We start from the raw sequence: 18,360 nt of genomic DNA, 5'->3' as shown, positions 1-18,360 counted from the left end.
TAGTGAGAGTTAAACACAAATACCTATTAGATTCTGGTTAGATTCAGTAAGCATTTAGCATTTTAAAGTGTATAGGTCCAGCCCAATTGCACCAACCCTTGCCTTTACGCAGCATGTGCTATGCTTACTGTGCAGTAGTGGTTGGCATGGAGTGTTACCTCTGTGAATGTGTCATTCTGTTTAGGGCAAGTTTCAGACAGATGTGACCACAGTTTAGTACCACGGAACTCTGAATAGCAGTCCCACGTAGCAGAGGCAGTGTAGTAAACAAAAGCACCCATCAGCACTGAATGCCTGAATGGTGCCAACAGAAAAAATATGCCACATGTTACAGGTAAAGGGGTTGGACAGACCACTAGTCTTGCTGTTTTTCTGGCCACGAGTGTAAGCCACATGTCACCGTCTATGTGGAGCTGCTGCTGAACCAGTGCAATCACAGGATAGTGCTAACTGACTCAGAATCGCTCTTCCTTGCACAGCAGGGACTGGAGTGCATTAAAGGACAAGTTACTTACCTTTGGTAATGCCTTATCAGGTAGAGACCTAATCTAGCCGCAGATTCCTTACCTTTGACCTTCCAGGAGTCAGGCTGGATCCAGAAGATTTTTCTTAGCAGTACCCCTGCGCCCCGGTTGGTGGTGTCGGTCGACTCCACGTGACGTCGGCGACGTCGAGTTAGTCGTCATCGTGACATCCACGACATCAATATACCCATCACTGTGGTGCCCTGACATCAGTACTTTTCACGACTTTCCGCGCCAGAAGCATGGAGCCATGAAGTGACTGACCATGGGTGTGTTAAAAAGACAGCTACGGCCATGAAGGGGAACAGCCCTGACACTAAAAACAATTCTGCAGTGTGGGGAGGATGGGTGGGTCGGTAAGAAATCTGTTGTTAGATCATATCTCTACCAGCTAAGGCATTACCGAAGGTAAGTAACTTGTCCATCTGTTCGAGACATCTAGCCGCTGATTCCTTACCTTTGAATAGATACCAAGCAATACCTCCACCGAAGGTGGGATTGTGGAAGGTTTTAGACCAGAAATTCCAGCAGAACAGAGCGACCAAACAGGCCCTCTCTGCGAACCTGAGAATTCAGGCAATAGTGTCTGGCAAACGTGTGCAGAGATGGCCACGTAGCCGCTTGGCAGCTATCAGCAATTGCAACTCCACACTGGAGGGCTGCGGTGACTGCCTTTGCCCTGGTGGAATGGGCCCAAAGGCCTTCGGGAGACACCTTCTTTGCCAAGGCGTGACAAATCTTTATACAGGGCACGACCCTTCTTTGCTCCCATGTACTTTACAAAGAGTTGGTCATCCATCAGGAACTCTTTATTGTGAACAAGGTAGAGCGATAACACTCTTTTTGGGTCCCGATGTGGAAATGTACCCCTGTGAGGGCACACTGGTGCAGAGTCACCCTCCCGTCCAGTGGTCCGTAGACCAACAAAAGAGAGATCGGCACTGGAGTTGAAGTAAAACAAAAGTTTATTAGTCACTCTTGAGTGGGACCGCGTCCAAACAACACCCACGAGTGCTTTAGGATGAAGCACACATAATACAAAAACCATTGTCCATATATACTGTTTGTTACAATGCAATCCCATGGGAAGGAAAACTGGAGGGAACAGGTTTAAGCACGAAAATAGCTATAGGCAAACAAGAGCAAAGGCAGACCAGATGGTCAGGAGATGAGGAGGGAGAGAAAGGAATGTTTATGGCGGCAATAAACAGTCTTTTGATAGTATCTGAGACCAGGTGCACCGGCAGTTGCAGCCCCCAGCACGTACAACAGATTGACTATGTCAGAGAGGTCAGCTAAAGTTGAGAACACAGGCTGGGTGAAAACACGAACAGCAAAGAGTAAAATGAACACGACAGAAACGAAATGGCTGCCGCTTTTTCTAACGTAGAATTTACACTTTTCTACACTGACGATGGAGATGCTCTTCTTCTTTGGAAGGGTGTGGAGGTGCATAGAAAGTGGGCATATTAACGGACTGTCCCAGATGGAAGGGAGTTACAACCTAGGGCAAAAAGAATGCCCTCGTTTTTAGTACCACTTTGTCCGGAAAGACTGTTGATGGAGCAACGACTCGTAGAAAAGAGACTTGCTCGGAAGTAAAGTTTAGTGTAAAACTAATCCGCACCACATGAATACGGGGGTTAGTGAAGCTTGCTTATGTGTTTGCTAACGTGGATAATATGAACGAAGGACTAAAACCGCTTTAAAAGGGAAATCCTTACTGCGCATGCGTCAACTACATGAAGGATGATGAGCTTTCGCCTGGAGGGAAATTCTTGCGCATAAGCAAAAGACACTAAAATGGAGTCTTGAAGACTTGCGTGCATGGCATCTGCTTATTTGAAACGAAAACAAGCTATTTTACTAATGCTAATGCGGGAAAAGTATTTATAAGTAAAGGGGAATAGAGTAGAGGTGGGTGGTATACAGTGCGACCACGGTATTAGTGAAATTAATATCTGTCTTTCTGACTTTATCACTAGTGCGCATTTGGGCCTCTCGTGTATAACTGAACGCGAAGTTCGCGCAGGTCTATTGAATGAAGCAATGAAAGTCAATGACAGAACACTTGAACGGAAGCCAAATTTGAGTGCCATAGCCTGGGAACGGATGGTGAAAAGTTCAACGAAGAATGACATGTAAGCATGGTGTGATGGAGCTTTTCCCCTTGCCTGACCAATCACATTTCGTATTTTTACGATATTGAAACTTTAGTGGGTGGAACATGGAAAAGGAAAGGTTTAATTAAGATGGCTTTAGTTAGTTAGTTAGATGAAGAGTTGCAGAAGAGAGAGTTCGAGAGACGGAGATACTGTGCGTGGTGCAGCAGAGCGGAGAGCAGAACGAGCTAAATGCTGGGGGAGATGCTGGGAGAGATGCTGATGAAGAGTTGATTGAAGAATCCGAAGCAGAACTTTCGATCCTAATTTAATTGGGTTAGATCACAAGATCGTGGAAGAATATCGAGGAGGAAGAGAGTGTCAGAGAGGGGTGCGGCACAATCTTCGGTATTCTCGAGAGGTCATCTATCATATCATGAATCCTGCCCTGAAGTCTTTGTCTCCTGACCTATCCCGGGGACCCTTACCAGCTCCTTGGTCAGGGGGTTGAATTTTCTCTCCAATGAATGATGGTGACTGTACTGTGTTTTTGAAGTTTTAAAATGTTAAAGTCTGTGGTTTATTTTATCATATTTTAAAGTATAAAGTAAGCTAGTTTAATGATATTATCACCCTCAACTAGTTCAACTAATGGTCCATTGACCAGAGGAAAGAACTTTTTGATCCGTGAAGGGTTAGTTAAAGGTGAATAGAGGTATTTTAGACTAATCCTAAACATTGCGAAAAACTTACAAACTTGACACCAGCGGTTTACTCAATTGTGTGTTTCTGGGCCCAGGTGAATATATGGTAGTAGAGTATCTGTTGTTGTTGAACCGCTGGTTCACTGTCAGGTAAGGTGCCTACAGTTCGCTCACCCTTCTGGCAGAAGTAATTGCCACTAAAAAGACTGTTTTGACAGTGAACAACCATAGAGGGAAGTTGTGCAGCGGCTCAAAAAGGTGTGCACATCAAGAAAGTAAGAACCAAATTAAGGTCATACTGTGGCATGATAAAGGGAGAAGGGGGAAACAAATGTGTTAACCCCTTCAAAATACTTCTGTACCAGAGGGGACTTAAAAAGTGAAGGCTGAAGTGGCAGCCGAAGAAAAGCTGAGAGGATCCCATGAGTTGGCCTTGGACCAGGTGCCCTGAAGAACATCCGTCAAGGCCTCACTGAAAGGCAGCAAGGGTTCTGAGCTGGAGACACAGGGCTGGAGGACCTCTGTCAAGACGTTAGTCTTGACTGCCACCATAGGGAGCTGCAGGTCCAAGACACATGCAGCCATACACACCACCGTAGCCAATGACGCCCCTCCTCTGTAGCCAGGTTGGAGGGGAGACAGCATGCCAGAATCTTGGGTGGTGTCCAGGCCACTGGCATCACACAGCTTCTCATACCAGTCCATGACCTGGGGTGGCAGGATTTCTAAGGTGTCCTGCTCCCCCTCCCAATCCTCTTCATCCATTCCTAACTCATCAGAATAGAGCAGGTTAAATGGAATGGAGCCAAATGGTGGATGCCCGACTGGCTCCGTGTCGTCTGGAATGAGGATTGGGGAGGCACCACCTGCAGGTGCCGGCGAGGACCTCGGCTGCGGGCTCAGCACCGCAAAAGGTTGCCGTGGAGGTGCGACTGGTGCCGGTCCAGACCTAGGATTGGGTCCAGTAGGAGACGGTGGCCGGAGCCGAAGGCGTGGAGCCCACAGGTATTTCTTCACCCAAGCCTGTGGGGCCCGAAGGCACGCCAACAGGGTTGGGCCATCCAAATATGGCACACATGGCGTCATAGAACTCCTTAATTTGGGCGACGGTTGCTCCCGCCCCAGGGAAGGGAGAGAAAAGCAGAGCTGATCCAGACACCATCCCGCAGAGCGGGGCCTCGAACACAGATGTTCCTCCGTCTCAACAGATGTGGCGAAGTCAAAGCACACTGCGACTTCTTGTGATGTCCCATTCCTGACTACTTGGAAGAAGAGGACTTCGATCCACCAGAGCAGTGCTCGGACCTTCCTATCGACCAGGACCGGGATTGAGACCGAGATTGAGAGGGCAACTTTCGAGGCATCAGCGCCGGCCGCGATTAGCTTTAGGGACTGCTCCCTCAAAGCTTTCAGTGCCATGGCCCGGCAATTGGAGCACGACTTTGTGTAGTGGTCACGCTCCAGACATCAGAGAGACACTAAGTGGGGGTCTGTGACTGACATGGCGCGGTGACAGGCTCCACACGGCTTGAACCTAGAGGTCTTCTTGCTAGACATCCTTGGCACACCAAAAGAAATTCGCAGAAAGTCAATAAAAAGTCTGTCAAGAAATGACACAGCGTAAGCTCTCTTCAACAGATCTGTGCTGGCTGGCGTGGAAAGAAGAGATGTGAAGTTAGCGCGCCAGAGTGGCGGTTATATTGATAACACGGACGTCACGATGACAGCCAACACGACGCCGATGACGTCACGCGGAGTCGACCGACCCCACCTACCAGCGCAAGGGTACTGCTAAGTAAAATCTTCTAGATCCAGCCTGAAGCCTGAAAGTTCAAAGGTAAGGAATCTTCAGCAAGATGTCTCTATCACATCAAAAATGCACTCTATGTACAGCCCAAAAGATGAGACACCAGTTCACTACGCCATATGCAGCTGGTTTGTCCATGCCACTAGTCTTTCTGCTTCACTAGTGCTGACTAGGTAGAGAGAAACTGTTTGGGGCAAGGTTGTGCCCAGAGGTGAACTGGCCAAGGACAAGGGTTTTCAGTTATACCACCAAAGTTGCCACGTGGTCATGTTTGAGATAAAAATGCATAGCAAAATTCTAATTTGTTGTGAGCAGGGGGCCCCAATTTAGGTTTGGCCTCGGCCCCCCAAAATTCTTAAGATGTCCCTGCTATCACTGATCTTAGTTTGGAGCAGAAAGAGTTTGGCTAATGCTGATCATTTTCAAAATGTTATTTATAAGAGCCCCCAAAGCATAGTGCAGGCACTCCATCCTCGCTTATCGCCAGTTTGCAATGTTGTGATCTACAGGTGAGCACAACTGCAGCTGACATTGAGCCAGCGATGACGTGTCAACATTTTGATCAGGAGATGGCCTTAGAATTATAAACAGACAATATATATGCCCCTCTCGGATAGACTTGTGCATTTAAGAAGTGGGAACGGTAACAAAGAAAAATACAAAAACATGGGTAATAAAAACAAAGAACACTAAATGTGTCACTTGTAATCTCTAAGGGCCCAATTCACAGAACTAACTTAAGACAAAATCCTAAACTTACTACCATTTTGGTTATTCACAGAAGGCACTTACTCATTTTGGTATTCACAGAAGGCACTTACTCATTTCGGTATTCACAGAAGTTAGGAGTCCTAACTTTAGAACTCCTAAATGCCTTCTGTGAATACCGAAAGTCTTAAAGTTAGAATTTTTTTCAGTTTAGGAGTTGTAAGGTTAGGACTCTTTTACTACTCCTAAACTGAAAGAAATCCTAACTTTAGGACTTTCGGTATTCACAGAAGGCATTTAGCAGTCCTAAAGTTAGGAGTCCTAACTTTACTACTCCTAAACTGTGAAAAATCCTAACTTTAAGACTTTCGGTATTTACAGAAGGCATTTAGGAGTCCTAAAGTTAGGACTCCTAACTTCTGTGAATACCGAAATGAGTAAGTGCCTCCTGTGAATACCAAAATGGTGGTAAGTTTAGGATTTTGTCTTGAGTTAGTTCTGTGAATCGGGCCCCAAGTCTCCAGCAGAACAGGCAGATTGGCTGCTCTCTCTAGTGCCCCCTACAGTATACTCTTTATTTCACGCACCCCTTGAGCAAAAGAAATAAGCTTGACAGAAGTAAGAACAACTAACTTGGGCGTGAGGGTAGCCATTTCTATAACTATGGATTATGTATTTTTTATTTTTTATATTTCTTTTGTCCTCGAATTCAGACGTATCTGCGGAGTTATGAGAATCTACATTATATCATCTTATGAGCATGCACCACACTGTACATTAATTTATAATAATGCTCCTAAATAGTTGAGTAAACAGAAATTAAAAACCTTGAGGCAAAAAAGTAAAGAACCAATATGGATGTCAAAGGTTCACAGCTGATGCAAGTCGCATTTTTCCCCCCAAAGGTGTAAACCATAACAAAGGTACTTTCAAACAGAAAGGAGTTTTTGCGGCAGGTAATTAAGTTTGCAAAATAGAGCGCTTGCTTGCTAACCACTTTGCAGATAGCAGTTGTAGGCACAGATAACACCCAAAAAAATCAGAAGGAAAGGAATATGTTACCTTGTCCTTCTTCAGCATGTCCAGCTGAGTACGTGCTGTAGTATGCATGTTTAGCTGCTCCATTTCTTGATCCAGTCTGCGCAACACTCGGTCCAATTCGGCTTTCTCCTTCTGAAGATCTGTCACTTCAACTTTTAAGGCATCAATGTTCAAGCTTTTCTCTGCATCATCAAGTTCACGCTCCTAACCAAGAAACATAATGGGTTAATCAAAAAAGCTTAAACAAACTATGCATGACTTCCTGCTCTCAACCACTATAAAACATTATCCTTTATTATGATGTTGCCAATCTGATTTTAACATCTATATGTGTTTCCCAAAGCCTCAAACTATCAAAGGACAGGACAGTTTGTATTTACAATCTATAATGGAAATTACCACAGACAATACTTGTATCCCGTATGCAACCAAGTGGTGGGGAGGTAAGCAGTGTATGGGAGGTGAACAGACGGTCATTGGTGGAGAAGTAAGACATCTTAGGGGAAAGGAGGAAGTGGGTGCTACCTGCGTAGACAATGTTAAGTTGGTGAGATATTTAGAGGAGAGTACAAGTAACAGAAGAATTCCATAGCTACCTTCAGATATTTGAAGCAAAACGCTTAAAACATAATATAGGAGCTAGCAGAAGCCTATAGGTCTCCTTAACTTTCAAACAATGGTGGTCATTCTCTGAGAATTCTAAATAAAGAAAAAGGATGAATGAAATGATCTCTGCTGTATACAGTTGGGCATCAATGTGTTGGTTTATTTATGTCTCCATCTGGAACTAATTTTGTCCTATAGACAAAGTGTTAGAAAACCACTCCCACTCTGAAAGGGTGGTGGTGGTCTTCCGGACACACTGTGGTAGCTTGGCTCGAGTGGTCAGGAATCAGGCTCCGTGCTAAGCATACGACATACCCAAACAATAACCATGCGTGCATCCGTTCCAAAAACGACTCTACACCGTAAAAATTATGAAAATATCTTTCTTTATCTTCTTTTTCTCTTAGTTGCTGATTAGATAAATAAATAGCAATCACCATATACAAACTTTTTAAATAGTGCAGGTCAAATAAATACTGGCTTAATGATTCAATAAATAGGGGTGATCATAAATAATGAAGGCATAAATATAAGTGCAATACATACAGGCAATTAAATATTTTGAGGCAATAAATACTGTAAACCAATAAATATTGTGCATCAATAAATACTGTGGACCAATAAATACAGTGAAGCAATAAATAGGTTAAATACAATAAATACAGTGCCCCTAATAAATAATTAAAAGCTGACAGTGACACTCATGGAATCAGATCACATTTGAATTCCTAAGGGCTGATTTGGCCCAGGCACAGCTTGTGGGGATGTGGAAGGCTTGGGGGTGTCTACTCCCTGGCTTGGACAAGGCTGAGGCCTAAACTGAGGTAGATCAAGGGGGGAATACCAGAGACCTGGCTCTCTCCCTCCACACAACTTCTCTAGATTAGTCCCAGCTCACCCCTGGCACAGTCAGGTTGGTTCCAGCACCTCCCTAGCCCCTTAGAGCAGTCTCTCAGGTCTCCACAGGGCCTTAGGCGCCCTCTACTCCACTTACTGCCCTTTTTCTGATGCTCCGACGCCGCTGGAGTCGTGTCGACGCCGTGAGGCGGTTCCGGTTCGATGTCGGCGGCCTCGGCACAATGTCAGTTCTTGACGACGCCGGTAGGCGGTTCCGGTTCCGATGTCGGCGGCCTCGGTTCGATCTCGACCTCCGATTCGATGGCGTCGGGCAGTCTTTACTCGATGTCGACTTCGGGCGGCTCCGGTCCGATGGCGACCTCAACCTCGATGACGTCAGCCGGCCTTGACTCGATGTCGACTTCCGGCGGCTCCGGAGTGCGATCCTCACTCCCGACCTCCGGTGCTCCTCTCCTTAGGTTTCCGGCGACTCCGGAGTGCGACCTCCACTCCCGACCTCCGGCACGATTCTCACAGGTTCCGGCGACTCCGGAGTGCGATCCTCACTCCCGACCTCCGGCACACCTCACCTCGGTCTCCGACGACTCCGGAGGGCGGACTTCACTCCTCCGATGACGCCGCTCACTCGACCTCGGGTGACTTCCTCCTCGACCTCTGGTACTCCTCACGACCTCTGACGGCGCCCTCTCTCGACCTCTGGCGGCTCCGGGTACGACGTCTGCTTTTCCAGTCAGCGCCGCTTCTCCACCTCGGGCTCCAGGTCTCAGGCTACTCGACGTCGGACTCCAGGGAAACCAGTTTCCAGGTCAGGATCTTGCTGTTCTCTGTTTCTAAGGCCTGTTCCTGCTGTCCAGGTCCTTAGGATGGTGTTTCTGACTTCTTCCCACACAGGGCTCCAGGCTGGGCTCAGTCAGTAGGGACTAGTATCAAGGGTGGGTTTATGGACCCCACTCCAGGCACAAGTTTCCACCCCTGCTGCCTCACTCCTTCCTCCTTCAGGTTTCTGCTGCTCACTCTTCACCAGTCAGGTGCCAACTGCCAGCTCCAACTGCCAACTCTCTGTCTTAGCTTCCCAACATTCTAAACCGCCTCCAACTGTCACAGGGCTCTGGAATGTTCTGGAAGGTGCTAGCAGGTTCCAGTGGATGCTGGTGATGTCACAGGTGGCCACCATTTTGTGCTCCAGGCCCTCAGACAGAAGTTTCAGGGGTAGGTAAAATGGCTCCCTGAATCTGCAGCAACACTAAAAAGTCTGGTGGTTCCCAAAAAGGAAAAATTCAAACAGGGTTTGAGGCAAAAGTGGGACAAAATAAATAATGATGAGGAGGGACCACCCAAAGGGCTGACAGGTCTAACACGCGTCCCCCCCAGCTGAAAGTGGGGAGAGCTACCCAACCCCTTGGGAGTTCTCCTCACTAAGGCGGAAATACCTTGAGAGACCGTCTGCATTGGCGTGGTCCACTCCAGGCCGATGTTCCACCTGAAAGTCCATTCCCTGTAGGGAAATAGACCACCTCAACAACTTGGGATTCTCCCCCTTCATTTGCATCAGCCAACGAAGGGGTCTGTGGTCGGTCTGAACCAGGAAGTGCGAGCCAAACAGGTATGGCCGCAACTTCTTCAGAGCCCATACCACTGCAAAGGCTTCACGCTCTATTGCACTCCACTTCTGTTCCCTGGGAAGTAGTCTCCGGGATAGGAAGACCACGGGTTGATCCAGACCCTCTTCGTTGAGTTGCGATAACACTGCCCCAATGCCATGTTCTGATGCATCTGTCTGGACAATGAACTCCTTGGAAAAGTCTGGGGCCCTTAAGACCGGGGCCTCGCACATGGCTTTCTTCAATCTCTCAAAGGCTTGCTGACAAGCCTCCGTCCAGACTACCCGTCGAGGTTGTTTCTTGGACGTGAGCTCCGTGAGGGGGGCTACGATGGTACCGTACCCCTTCACGAAGCGGCGGTAATATCCCGTGAGGCCCAGAAAAGCTCGGACCTCAGTCTGTGTCTTGGGGGGTTCCTAGGCCATGATGGCCTCGATCTTCGCCTGGAGGGGTTGCACCGCTCCCCTACCCACCAAGTGTCCAAGGTACACTACCGACCCCTGCCCGATCTGGCACTTGCTGGCCTTGATCGTCAATCCAGCTTGTCTCAGGGCCTGGAGAACAGTTTGCAGGTGACGCAAGTGATCCTTCCAGCTGTTACTGAAGACGGCTATGTCATCCAGATAAGCAGCAGAGAAACTCTCCATTCCGGTGAGGATCTGGTTTACCAGGCGCTGAAACGTGGCAGGTGCGTTCTTGAGCCCAAAGGGCATCACACAGAACTGGTAGTGGCCATTGGGCGTGGAGAAGGCTGACCTTTCCCTTGCTCCATCAGTCAAAGAGATCTGCCAGTACCCTGAAGTAAGGTCAAAGGTACTTAGATATTGGGCAGCTCCCAGCCGGTCAATTAATTCATCCGCCCTAGGGATCGGATGAGCATCAGTTTTGGTCACCGAATTCAGTCCCCGGTAGTCCACACAGAACCTCAGTTCCGGTTGGGCACCCGGTGGTGCAGCTTTTGGTACTAGTACCACCGGACTGGACCAGGGGCTGCTAGAAGGTTCGATCACTCCTAGCTCCAGCATCTTAGTGACTTCACTGTTAATGCTGGCCTTCACCTTGTCTGACATCCGGTAGATCTTGGACTTCACAGGTGGGCTGTCTCCTGTGTCCACGTCATGGACGCACAGGTGAGTCCTACCCGGGACAAGGGAGAACAACGAAGAGTACTGCCCCAGGACCTGGCGGCAGTCCTCCTGCTGTTCAGGAGTTAGAGATGGGGAGAGAATCACTCCCTCCACCGACCCATCCTTTTCTTGAGACGCAAACAAATCGGGGAGAGGCTCGCTTTCCACGTCCTCTCCTCCGTCAGTCACCATCATCAAGATGACTTCGGGCCTCTCGTGGTGGGGTTTGAGGCGGTTGGCATGCAGCACCCGCAGGGGCTGACGAGGGGTCTTCAGGTCCACCAAGTAGGTAGCCTTACCCTTCTTCTCCAACACCTCAAAGGGTCCTGACCAGCGATCCTGGAGGGCACTAAGCTCTCCTGGTTCGATCACCCACACCTTCTGGCCAGGCTCCAACTCTACCGGGTGAGCGTTGTGGTCATACCACGCCTTCATCACTGCTTGGCTGGCTTCCAAGTTGTCAGAAGCTTGCTTCCACAACTTAGCCATTTGGCTCCGGAAGGCCAGCATGTAGCTCACCACGTCCTGGGGAAGCTTTCTGGGAGTTCTTTCCCATCCGTCTCTCACCAGGTTGAGAGGTCCACGTACAGGGTGTCCATACAGAAGCTCGAAGGGGCTGAAGCCCACTCCCTTCTGTGGCACTTCCCTGTAGGAAAAAAGTAAACAGGGTAGGAGGACGTCCCATTTCCTCCGCAGGCTTTCAGGCAGACTTCTGATCATGCCTTTCAAGGTTTTGTTAAACCTCTCCACCAGACCATTGGTCTGGGGGTGGTAAGGAGTGGTGAACCGGTATGTCACTCCACACTCCTTCCACATTGCCCGCATATACGCTGACATGAAGTTGGTCCCCCTGTCGGACACAACTTCCTTGGGAAAACCCACTCGGGTAAAGATTCCCATCAGGGCCCTAGCCACAACAGGTGCTGTTATGGTCCTCAGAGGTATTGCCTCTGGGTACCGTGTGGCATGATCCACCAGGACCAGGATAAACCTGTGACCAGCTGTAGTTGGTGGATCTAACGGACCCACAATGTCGATGCCCACCCTTTCAAAGGGGGTGCTAACGACAGGAAGTGGTTCCAGGGGAGCTTTCAGCTTCACCCCTGTTTTCCCACTGGCTTGGCAAGACACACATGTCCGGCAGTAGGTATCGGACGACACTTTCATCTGAGGCCAATAAAAGTGTGGGACAAGACGGGCGAAGGTCTTGTCTTGCCCCAGGTGTCCTGCCAATGGTATCTCGTGAGCCAACTCCAGAAGGAAGGCTCGATAACGTTGAGGGACTACCAAGGCTCGTGACGATCCGTGTAGGGGTGCCTTGGGTTCACTGTAGAGGAGGCCATCCTCCCAGTAAACACTGTAGTTCCCTTCAACGTTCCCTGCTGCCTGGGCTTCGGCCTGTCGCCTCAGCCCCTCAAGGGTAGGGCACTCCCTCTGGCCCTGGCAGAATTCCTCCCTGGACGGGCCTCCCTCCACGTGCCACTCGGCCGGGATGGGTAGGTCCTCCAGTTTGGTAACGTCCCCCACCGCAGACTCCTGGTCCACCACCTCCGGTGGCCTATCCGTCCTACGGGGTGGGGACGCCGAGGCAGGCTCCTCCTGTCCTCGGTTCTTCCCTTGACTGGCAGCTGGCTGGGCCTTTGTTCCAGGCTCCAGCCGAAATGAACTCCCTCTTCGGGTAGTCGCGGACCTTGTGCTAACACAGGCCCAATCAGGTGTACCCAGCATCTCTGTGTGAGTCCGGTATTCCACCTCCTTCCAAGCGTTGTGCTCCATGTCATTCCCCAGCAGACAATCGACTGGCACGGCAGGGCTTACGGCAACTCGAAGTGAACCTGCAAGCCCCCCTCCATTCAAAGGGAACCTCGGCCACTGGATAGTGGCCTGTTCTGCCGTCAGCCATCGCGGCTGGGTGGAGTACATCGGGAATTACCTGCTCTGGAGACACCAGTTGGCTACGCACCATAGTCATACTGGCTCCTGTGTCTCTCAGAGCCTCCCCTCTTTGGCCGTTGATGGTGACCCACTGCCCATACTTTGCGGTATTTGCGGGCACCTGGATCTTAGGAACCATCTCCCGTTCTCCCAGGGACACTAAAGTGACACCCGCCCACTCCCTTCCCTTAGTTAAGGGCATCTCCTCCCCGAGCACTACACTAGCTACTCCGGGGGTCTTTCCTCCAGTGGGAGGGGGTGGTCGTTTCAAGCACTTCGGATCTCCTTTATAGTGTCCAACGCCACCGCACTCATAGCAATGGACAACCCTTGGCTGCTGACTCTGGCCAGGATTAGGGTTTCTGGGTGGGTTAGCCCTAGGGGTGAATCCTGTTCCCTTCCCTTGGAAGTTATTTTGGGGGCCTTTGGAGAACTCCTTTTTCTTTTCCCCTCCCTCTTTCTTCTGGGGGGCGCCCTGTCCGGCCTTTTGAGTATCCCCTCCAGTCCCCCTTGTGGACACCCGGGTACTAGCCCAAATGTCCGCCTCCTCAGCAAGCTTCCGGGGACTGGTCAGCTTGCTATCCACCAGGTATTGCCGCAGTTCAGGGAAACATTTCTCGAGCAGGTGTTCCTTCAGTACTAGGTCAAACAACCCCTCGTAGTTCCTCACTTCACTGCCCTGAATCCAACCTTCCAGTGCCTTCTTTGCATAGTCCAGGAAGTCCACCCAATTCTGTGTGCCCAGTTTGTGACTACCCCTGAACTTCTGTCTGTACTTTTCAGGTGTTAGTCCAAACTTTCTGATGAGCGCCAGTTTCATGGTGGGGTAGTGGGTCTGCTCATCCTCTTCGAGGGCCAATAAAGCATCCCTACCAGCTGGAGGCATGTACTTGTACAATCCCCCTCCCCAGTACTTCTCTGGAACCCCATGGGCCCTCAACGAGACCTCATAGGCCGCTAGCCACTTGGCGATATCGTCGCCCACTCCATAGCTAGCTACTATGTCCTTTGGCAGGTATGGTTTAGGTTCCCTGGTGATCTCTTGGGTTTGGCTGCCACCATTAGGAACAGGTTGTACCCCGATTCTCAGGATCTGAAGATCTATTTCTTTCAGTCGTAATTCATGGGCCATCCTCTGCTCCTCCTTCTCCTTCTCCAGCCTTGCTAAGTCCCATGTGAGCTGTCTTTTCTCCCTCCGGTCTGTTAACTCCACTTCAGACAAGCCACCGCTAGAGGCACTGCTGCCCTTCCTAGAAATGGTTCTGGGCCCCGCTGACAGGTTCCCCACCTCAGGTTGGTACATCTCAGCCCCCTCGGTGTCAGGCTCTCTATCCCTGTCCTCCTCAGCCTTGCTTTCTCGGCGTGCCTCCCCCCCAAGCCCTTAAGCTGGTTTGGAGTGCACCCTTCTTTGCTCCTGGGGGACAGTACACCCCCTCCCGCTGGCAAAACTCCCTGAGTTGGGCCACAGTGTACGTTTCTAGATTTTCTAGTACAAATTCCATCTCGCCCACTCAGGTTAGAGGACAGGTTTTGTGCAGTAACTATGCAGGGGGGTACCTTTAATAATACCTCCTCCCACCACCAGAGTAAATTTGGAAAAAACAAAAACCCACAATTAGGAAGGCCGCTTTGAGAAAACTCCCGGTGTAGGCCTATGGACTACCCACAGTTATTGTTGAGTATACGTAGGCACAGCTCTATCCCACCACTGAACACCAATTAAGTTAGAAAAACTCCACTCCCACACCGGTAAGGGTTGGTGGTAACGGAGTCTTTCCAGAACATACAGTGGTAGCTTGGCTCGAGTGGTCAGGAATCAGGCTCCGTGCTAAGCATACGACATACCCAAACAATAACCATGCGTGCATCCGTTCCAAAAACGACTCTACACCGTAAAAATTATGAAAATATCTTTCTTTATCTTCTTTTTCTCTTAGTTGCTGATTAGATAAATAAATAGCAATCACAATATACAAACTTTTTAAATAGTGCAGGTCAAATAAATACTGGCTTAATGATTCAATAAATAGGGGTGATCATAAATAATGAAGGCATAAATATAAGTGCAATACATACAGGCAATTAAATATTTTGAGGCAATAAATACTGTAAACCAATAAATATTGTGCATCAATAAATACTGTGGACCAATAAATACAGTGAAGCAATAAATAGGTTAAATACAATAAATACAGTGCCCCTAATAAATAATTAAAAGCTGACAGTGACACTCATGGAATCAGATCACATTTGAATTCCTAAGGGCTGATTTGGCCCAGGCACAGCTTGTGGGGATGTGGAAGGCTTGGGGGTGTCTACTCCCTGGCTTGGACAAGGCTGAGGCCTAAACTGAGGTAGATCAAGGGGGGAATACCAGAGACCTGGCTCTCTCCCTCCACACAACTTCTCTAGATTAGTCCCAGCTCACCCCTGGCACAGTCAGGTTGGTTCCAGCACCTCCCTAGCCCCTTAGAGCAGTCTCTCAGGTCTCCACAGGGCCTTAGGCGCCCTCTACTCCACTTACTGCCCTTTTTCTGATGCTCCGACGCCGCTGGAGTCGTGTCGACGCCGTGAGGCGGTTCCGGTTCGATGTCGGCGGCCTCGGCACAATGTCAGTTCTTGACGACGCCGGTAGGCGGTTCCGGTTCCGATGTCGGCGGCCTCGGTTCGATCTCGACCTCCGATTCGATGGCGTCGGGCAGTCTTTACTCGATGTCGACTTCGGGCGGCTCCGGTCCGATGGCGACCTCAACCTCGATGACGTCGGCCGGCCTTGACTCGATGTCGACTTCCGGCGGCTCCGGAGTGCGATCCTCACTCCCGACCTCCGGTGCTCCTCTCCTTAGGTTTCCGGCGACTCCGGAGTGCGACCTCCACTCCCGACCTCCGGCACGATTCTCACAGGTTCCGGCGACTCCGGAGTGCGATCCTCACTCCCGACCTCCGGCACACCTCACCTCGGTCTCCGACGACTCCGGAGGGCGGACTTCACTCCTCCGATGACGCCGCTCACTCGACCTCGGGTGACTTCCTCCTCGACCTCTGGTACTCCTCACGACCTCTGACGGCGCCCTCTCTCGACCTCTGGCGGCTCCGGGTACGACGTCTGCTTTTCCAGTCAGCGCCGCTTCTCCACCTCGGGCTCCAGGTCTCAGGCTACTCGACGTCGGACTCCAGGGAAACCAGTTTCCAGGTCAGGATCTTGCTGTTCTCTGTTTCTAAGGCCTGTTCCTGCTGTCCAGGTCCTTAGGATGGTGTTTCTGACTTCTTCCCACACAGGGCTCCAGGCTGGGCTCAGTCAGTAGGGACTAGTATCAAGGGTGGGTTTATGGACCCCACTCCAGGCACAAGTTTCCACCCCTGCTGCCTCACTCCTTCCTCCTTCAGGTTTCTGCTGCTCACTCTTCACCAGTCAGGTGCCAACTGCCAGCTCCAACTGCCAACTCTCTGTCTTAGCTTCCCAACATTCTAAACCGCCTCCAACTGTCACAGGACTCTGGAATGTTCTGGAAGGTGCTAGCAGGTTCCAGTGGATGCTGGTGATGTCACAGGTGGCCACCATTTTGTGCTCCAGGCCCTCAGACAGAAGTTTCAGGGGTAGGTAAAATGGCTCCCTGAATCTGCAGCAACACTAAAAAGTCTGGTGGTTCCCAAAAAGGAAAAATTCAAACAGGGTTTGAGGCAAAAGTGGGACAAAATAAATAATGATGAGGAGGGACCACCCAAAGGGCTGACAGGTCTAACACAAAGCATCACAGTAATCTCCATACTACCAGTCTTTGATTCTCAAATATTTAGATTATAGCTGAAAAGAAGAGAACCCCCAAAACATAAAAAAGACACTGAAGAAAAAAAACGAAGATCCTTCAGCCTGGAATAACAATTTACTTACCTTTGGTAACTCTCTTTCTGCTGTATACTCGATCTACAGATTCCTCACCTCGTGAACATTCCTAATGCTGGATCTGTAAATTTTAAAGCACTACTCCTGCGTGCCAGTGTGTGGCAAGGTGCACCTTCTCACCAATGTTGTTCTACTCCAGATGTGATGGGCACAGCTGCATATAAGCATCACCCAAGCATCCTAATGTCAGTTGCTTTCTTAGGCTGTTCGTGCTCTCAGGTGCAGGGTCTACCGGCAGACTACATGTATCGTTCTAACAAATATCCAAGACAGGCACTCCACATGCCAGTGCAGCCGTAACAGCTTTGGCTCTGGTGCAATAAGCAAGATTTCTGGAGGCTGTTTCTTAGCCAGTGCGCAGCAGATCTTAATTTAGAGAACAATCCATCAAGCGAAGGACCGTTTGTGCACTGCTTTGCTCTTATTTGACCCAGAGAACCCCACAAAGAGTTACTAGTCCACCTGTTCTTTGGTGTGATCTATGCAAAAGTTTAGTGCTCTCTTGGGGTCCAAACAATGGAGTGTCTCTTCCTCTTCAGAGGGATGAGACAGATCAAAGAACGCCGGATGGCAGTAGCCTGCCTGACATAAAATGAAGTGACCACTTTCATAAGAAAAGAAGCTCAGGCCCTCAACACAAACTTATCTGGACAGAATGTTGTATAAAGTGTATTGACAGAAAGAACTTGCAGCTCACTCGCACATTGAGCTGAAGTTATGGTGACAAGAAAGACGGTTTTCAATGTCAGAGGCCTAAATGGATGACTGAGAAGTGGCTCAAATAGGGATGCACAAAAAGTGAGAGCTAAGTTCAAGTCCCACTGTGGCATCATAAAAGGTTTAGATGAAAACAAGTGTTGCAAACAATTCAAAAACAACATGTGAACATAAAAAATTATAGCTGATTCAGAAAATGTAAAAGAAAGCGGAAAGAGCCAACAAATAGCCTTTAAATGTGTCCAAAGTAAGTCCTTGCTGGGCCAGGAACAAAACAAACATCAATACTTCAGCCAACTTGGCAGTTTTCAGTGTATCAATTTGGCGCGTACTGCACCAAGCCACAAATCTGTTGAATCAACTGGCGTACACCAATTTTGCAGGTGACATCAATGACCTCAGTAATCAGGTCAAATGCTGCCAATCAGTTTCCATTCATAGAGATGCAGATTGGATAGGCACGGGTACAAGGCCCTGCCCTGCAGCAACAACAGAAGATCCTGCACAAGTGGCAGATTCATTGAAGGACAGATGTTCATCTTCTCCTTGCCCAATCTGGTCCCATAAGGATGACTTGGGCCCGGTCATTGTTGATCTTCTTCAGGACATGGAGCAGGAGAGGAAGAGGCGGGAATGCATGCAGGAGTCGTTGAATGAATGAATTTGTTTCAATTAATACAAATTGTTACAAGAGGCCGTGCATGGTTGTTGGACTTGGCCCTTTTT

At 49.3% G+C, this 18,360-nt stretch overlaps 1 protein-coding gene across 1 annotated transcript in view; it reads right to left on the bottom strand.

Annotated features, from left to right (window-relative positions):
- Nucleotides 1–18,360, bottom strand: part of RAD50 (RAD50 double strand break repair protein) — a 495,519-nt gene that overhangs the window by 250,515 nt on the left and 226,644 nt on the right. Inside the window, exon 11 of the mRNA XM_085618052.1 lies at nt 6,908–7,090. Within this exon, the coding sequence (XP_085474178.1) occupies nt 6,908–7,090 (183 nt within the window). The remainder of the gene's footprint in view (nt 1–6,907; nt 7,091–18,360) is intronic.

Source organism: Triturus cristatus, chromosome 7 (genome assembly GCF_964204655.1).
Source record: "Triturus cristatus chromosome 7, aTriCri1.1, whole genome shotgun sequence".
In the NCBI taxonomy this organism is placed as follows: Eukaryota; Metazoa; Chordata; class Amphibia; order Caudata; family Salamandridae; genus Triturus; species Triturus cristatus.
Note: the sequence above shows the minus strand (reverse complement) of the source record. Positions and strands in the feature narration are given on the sequence as shown.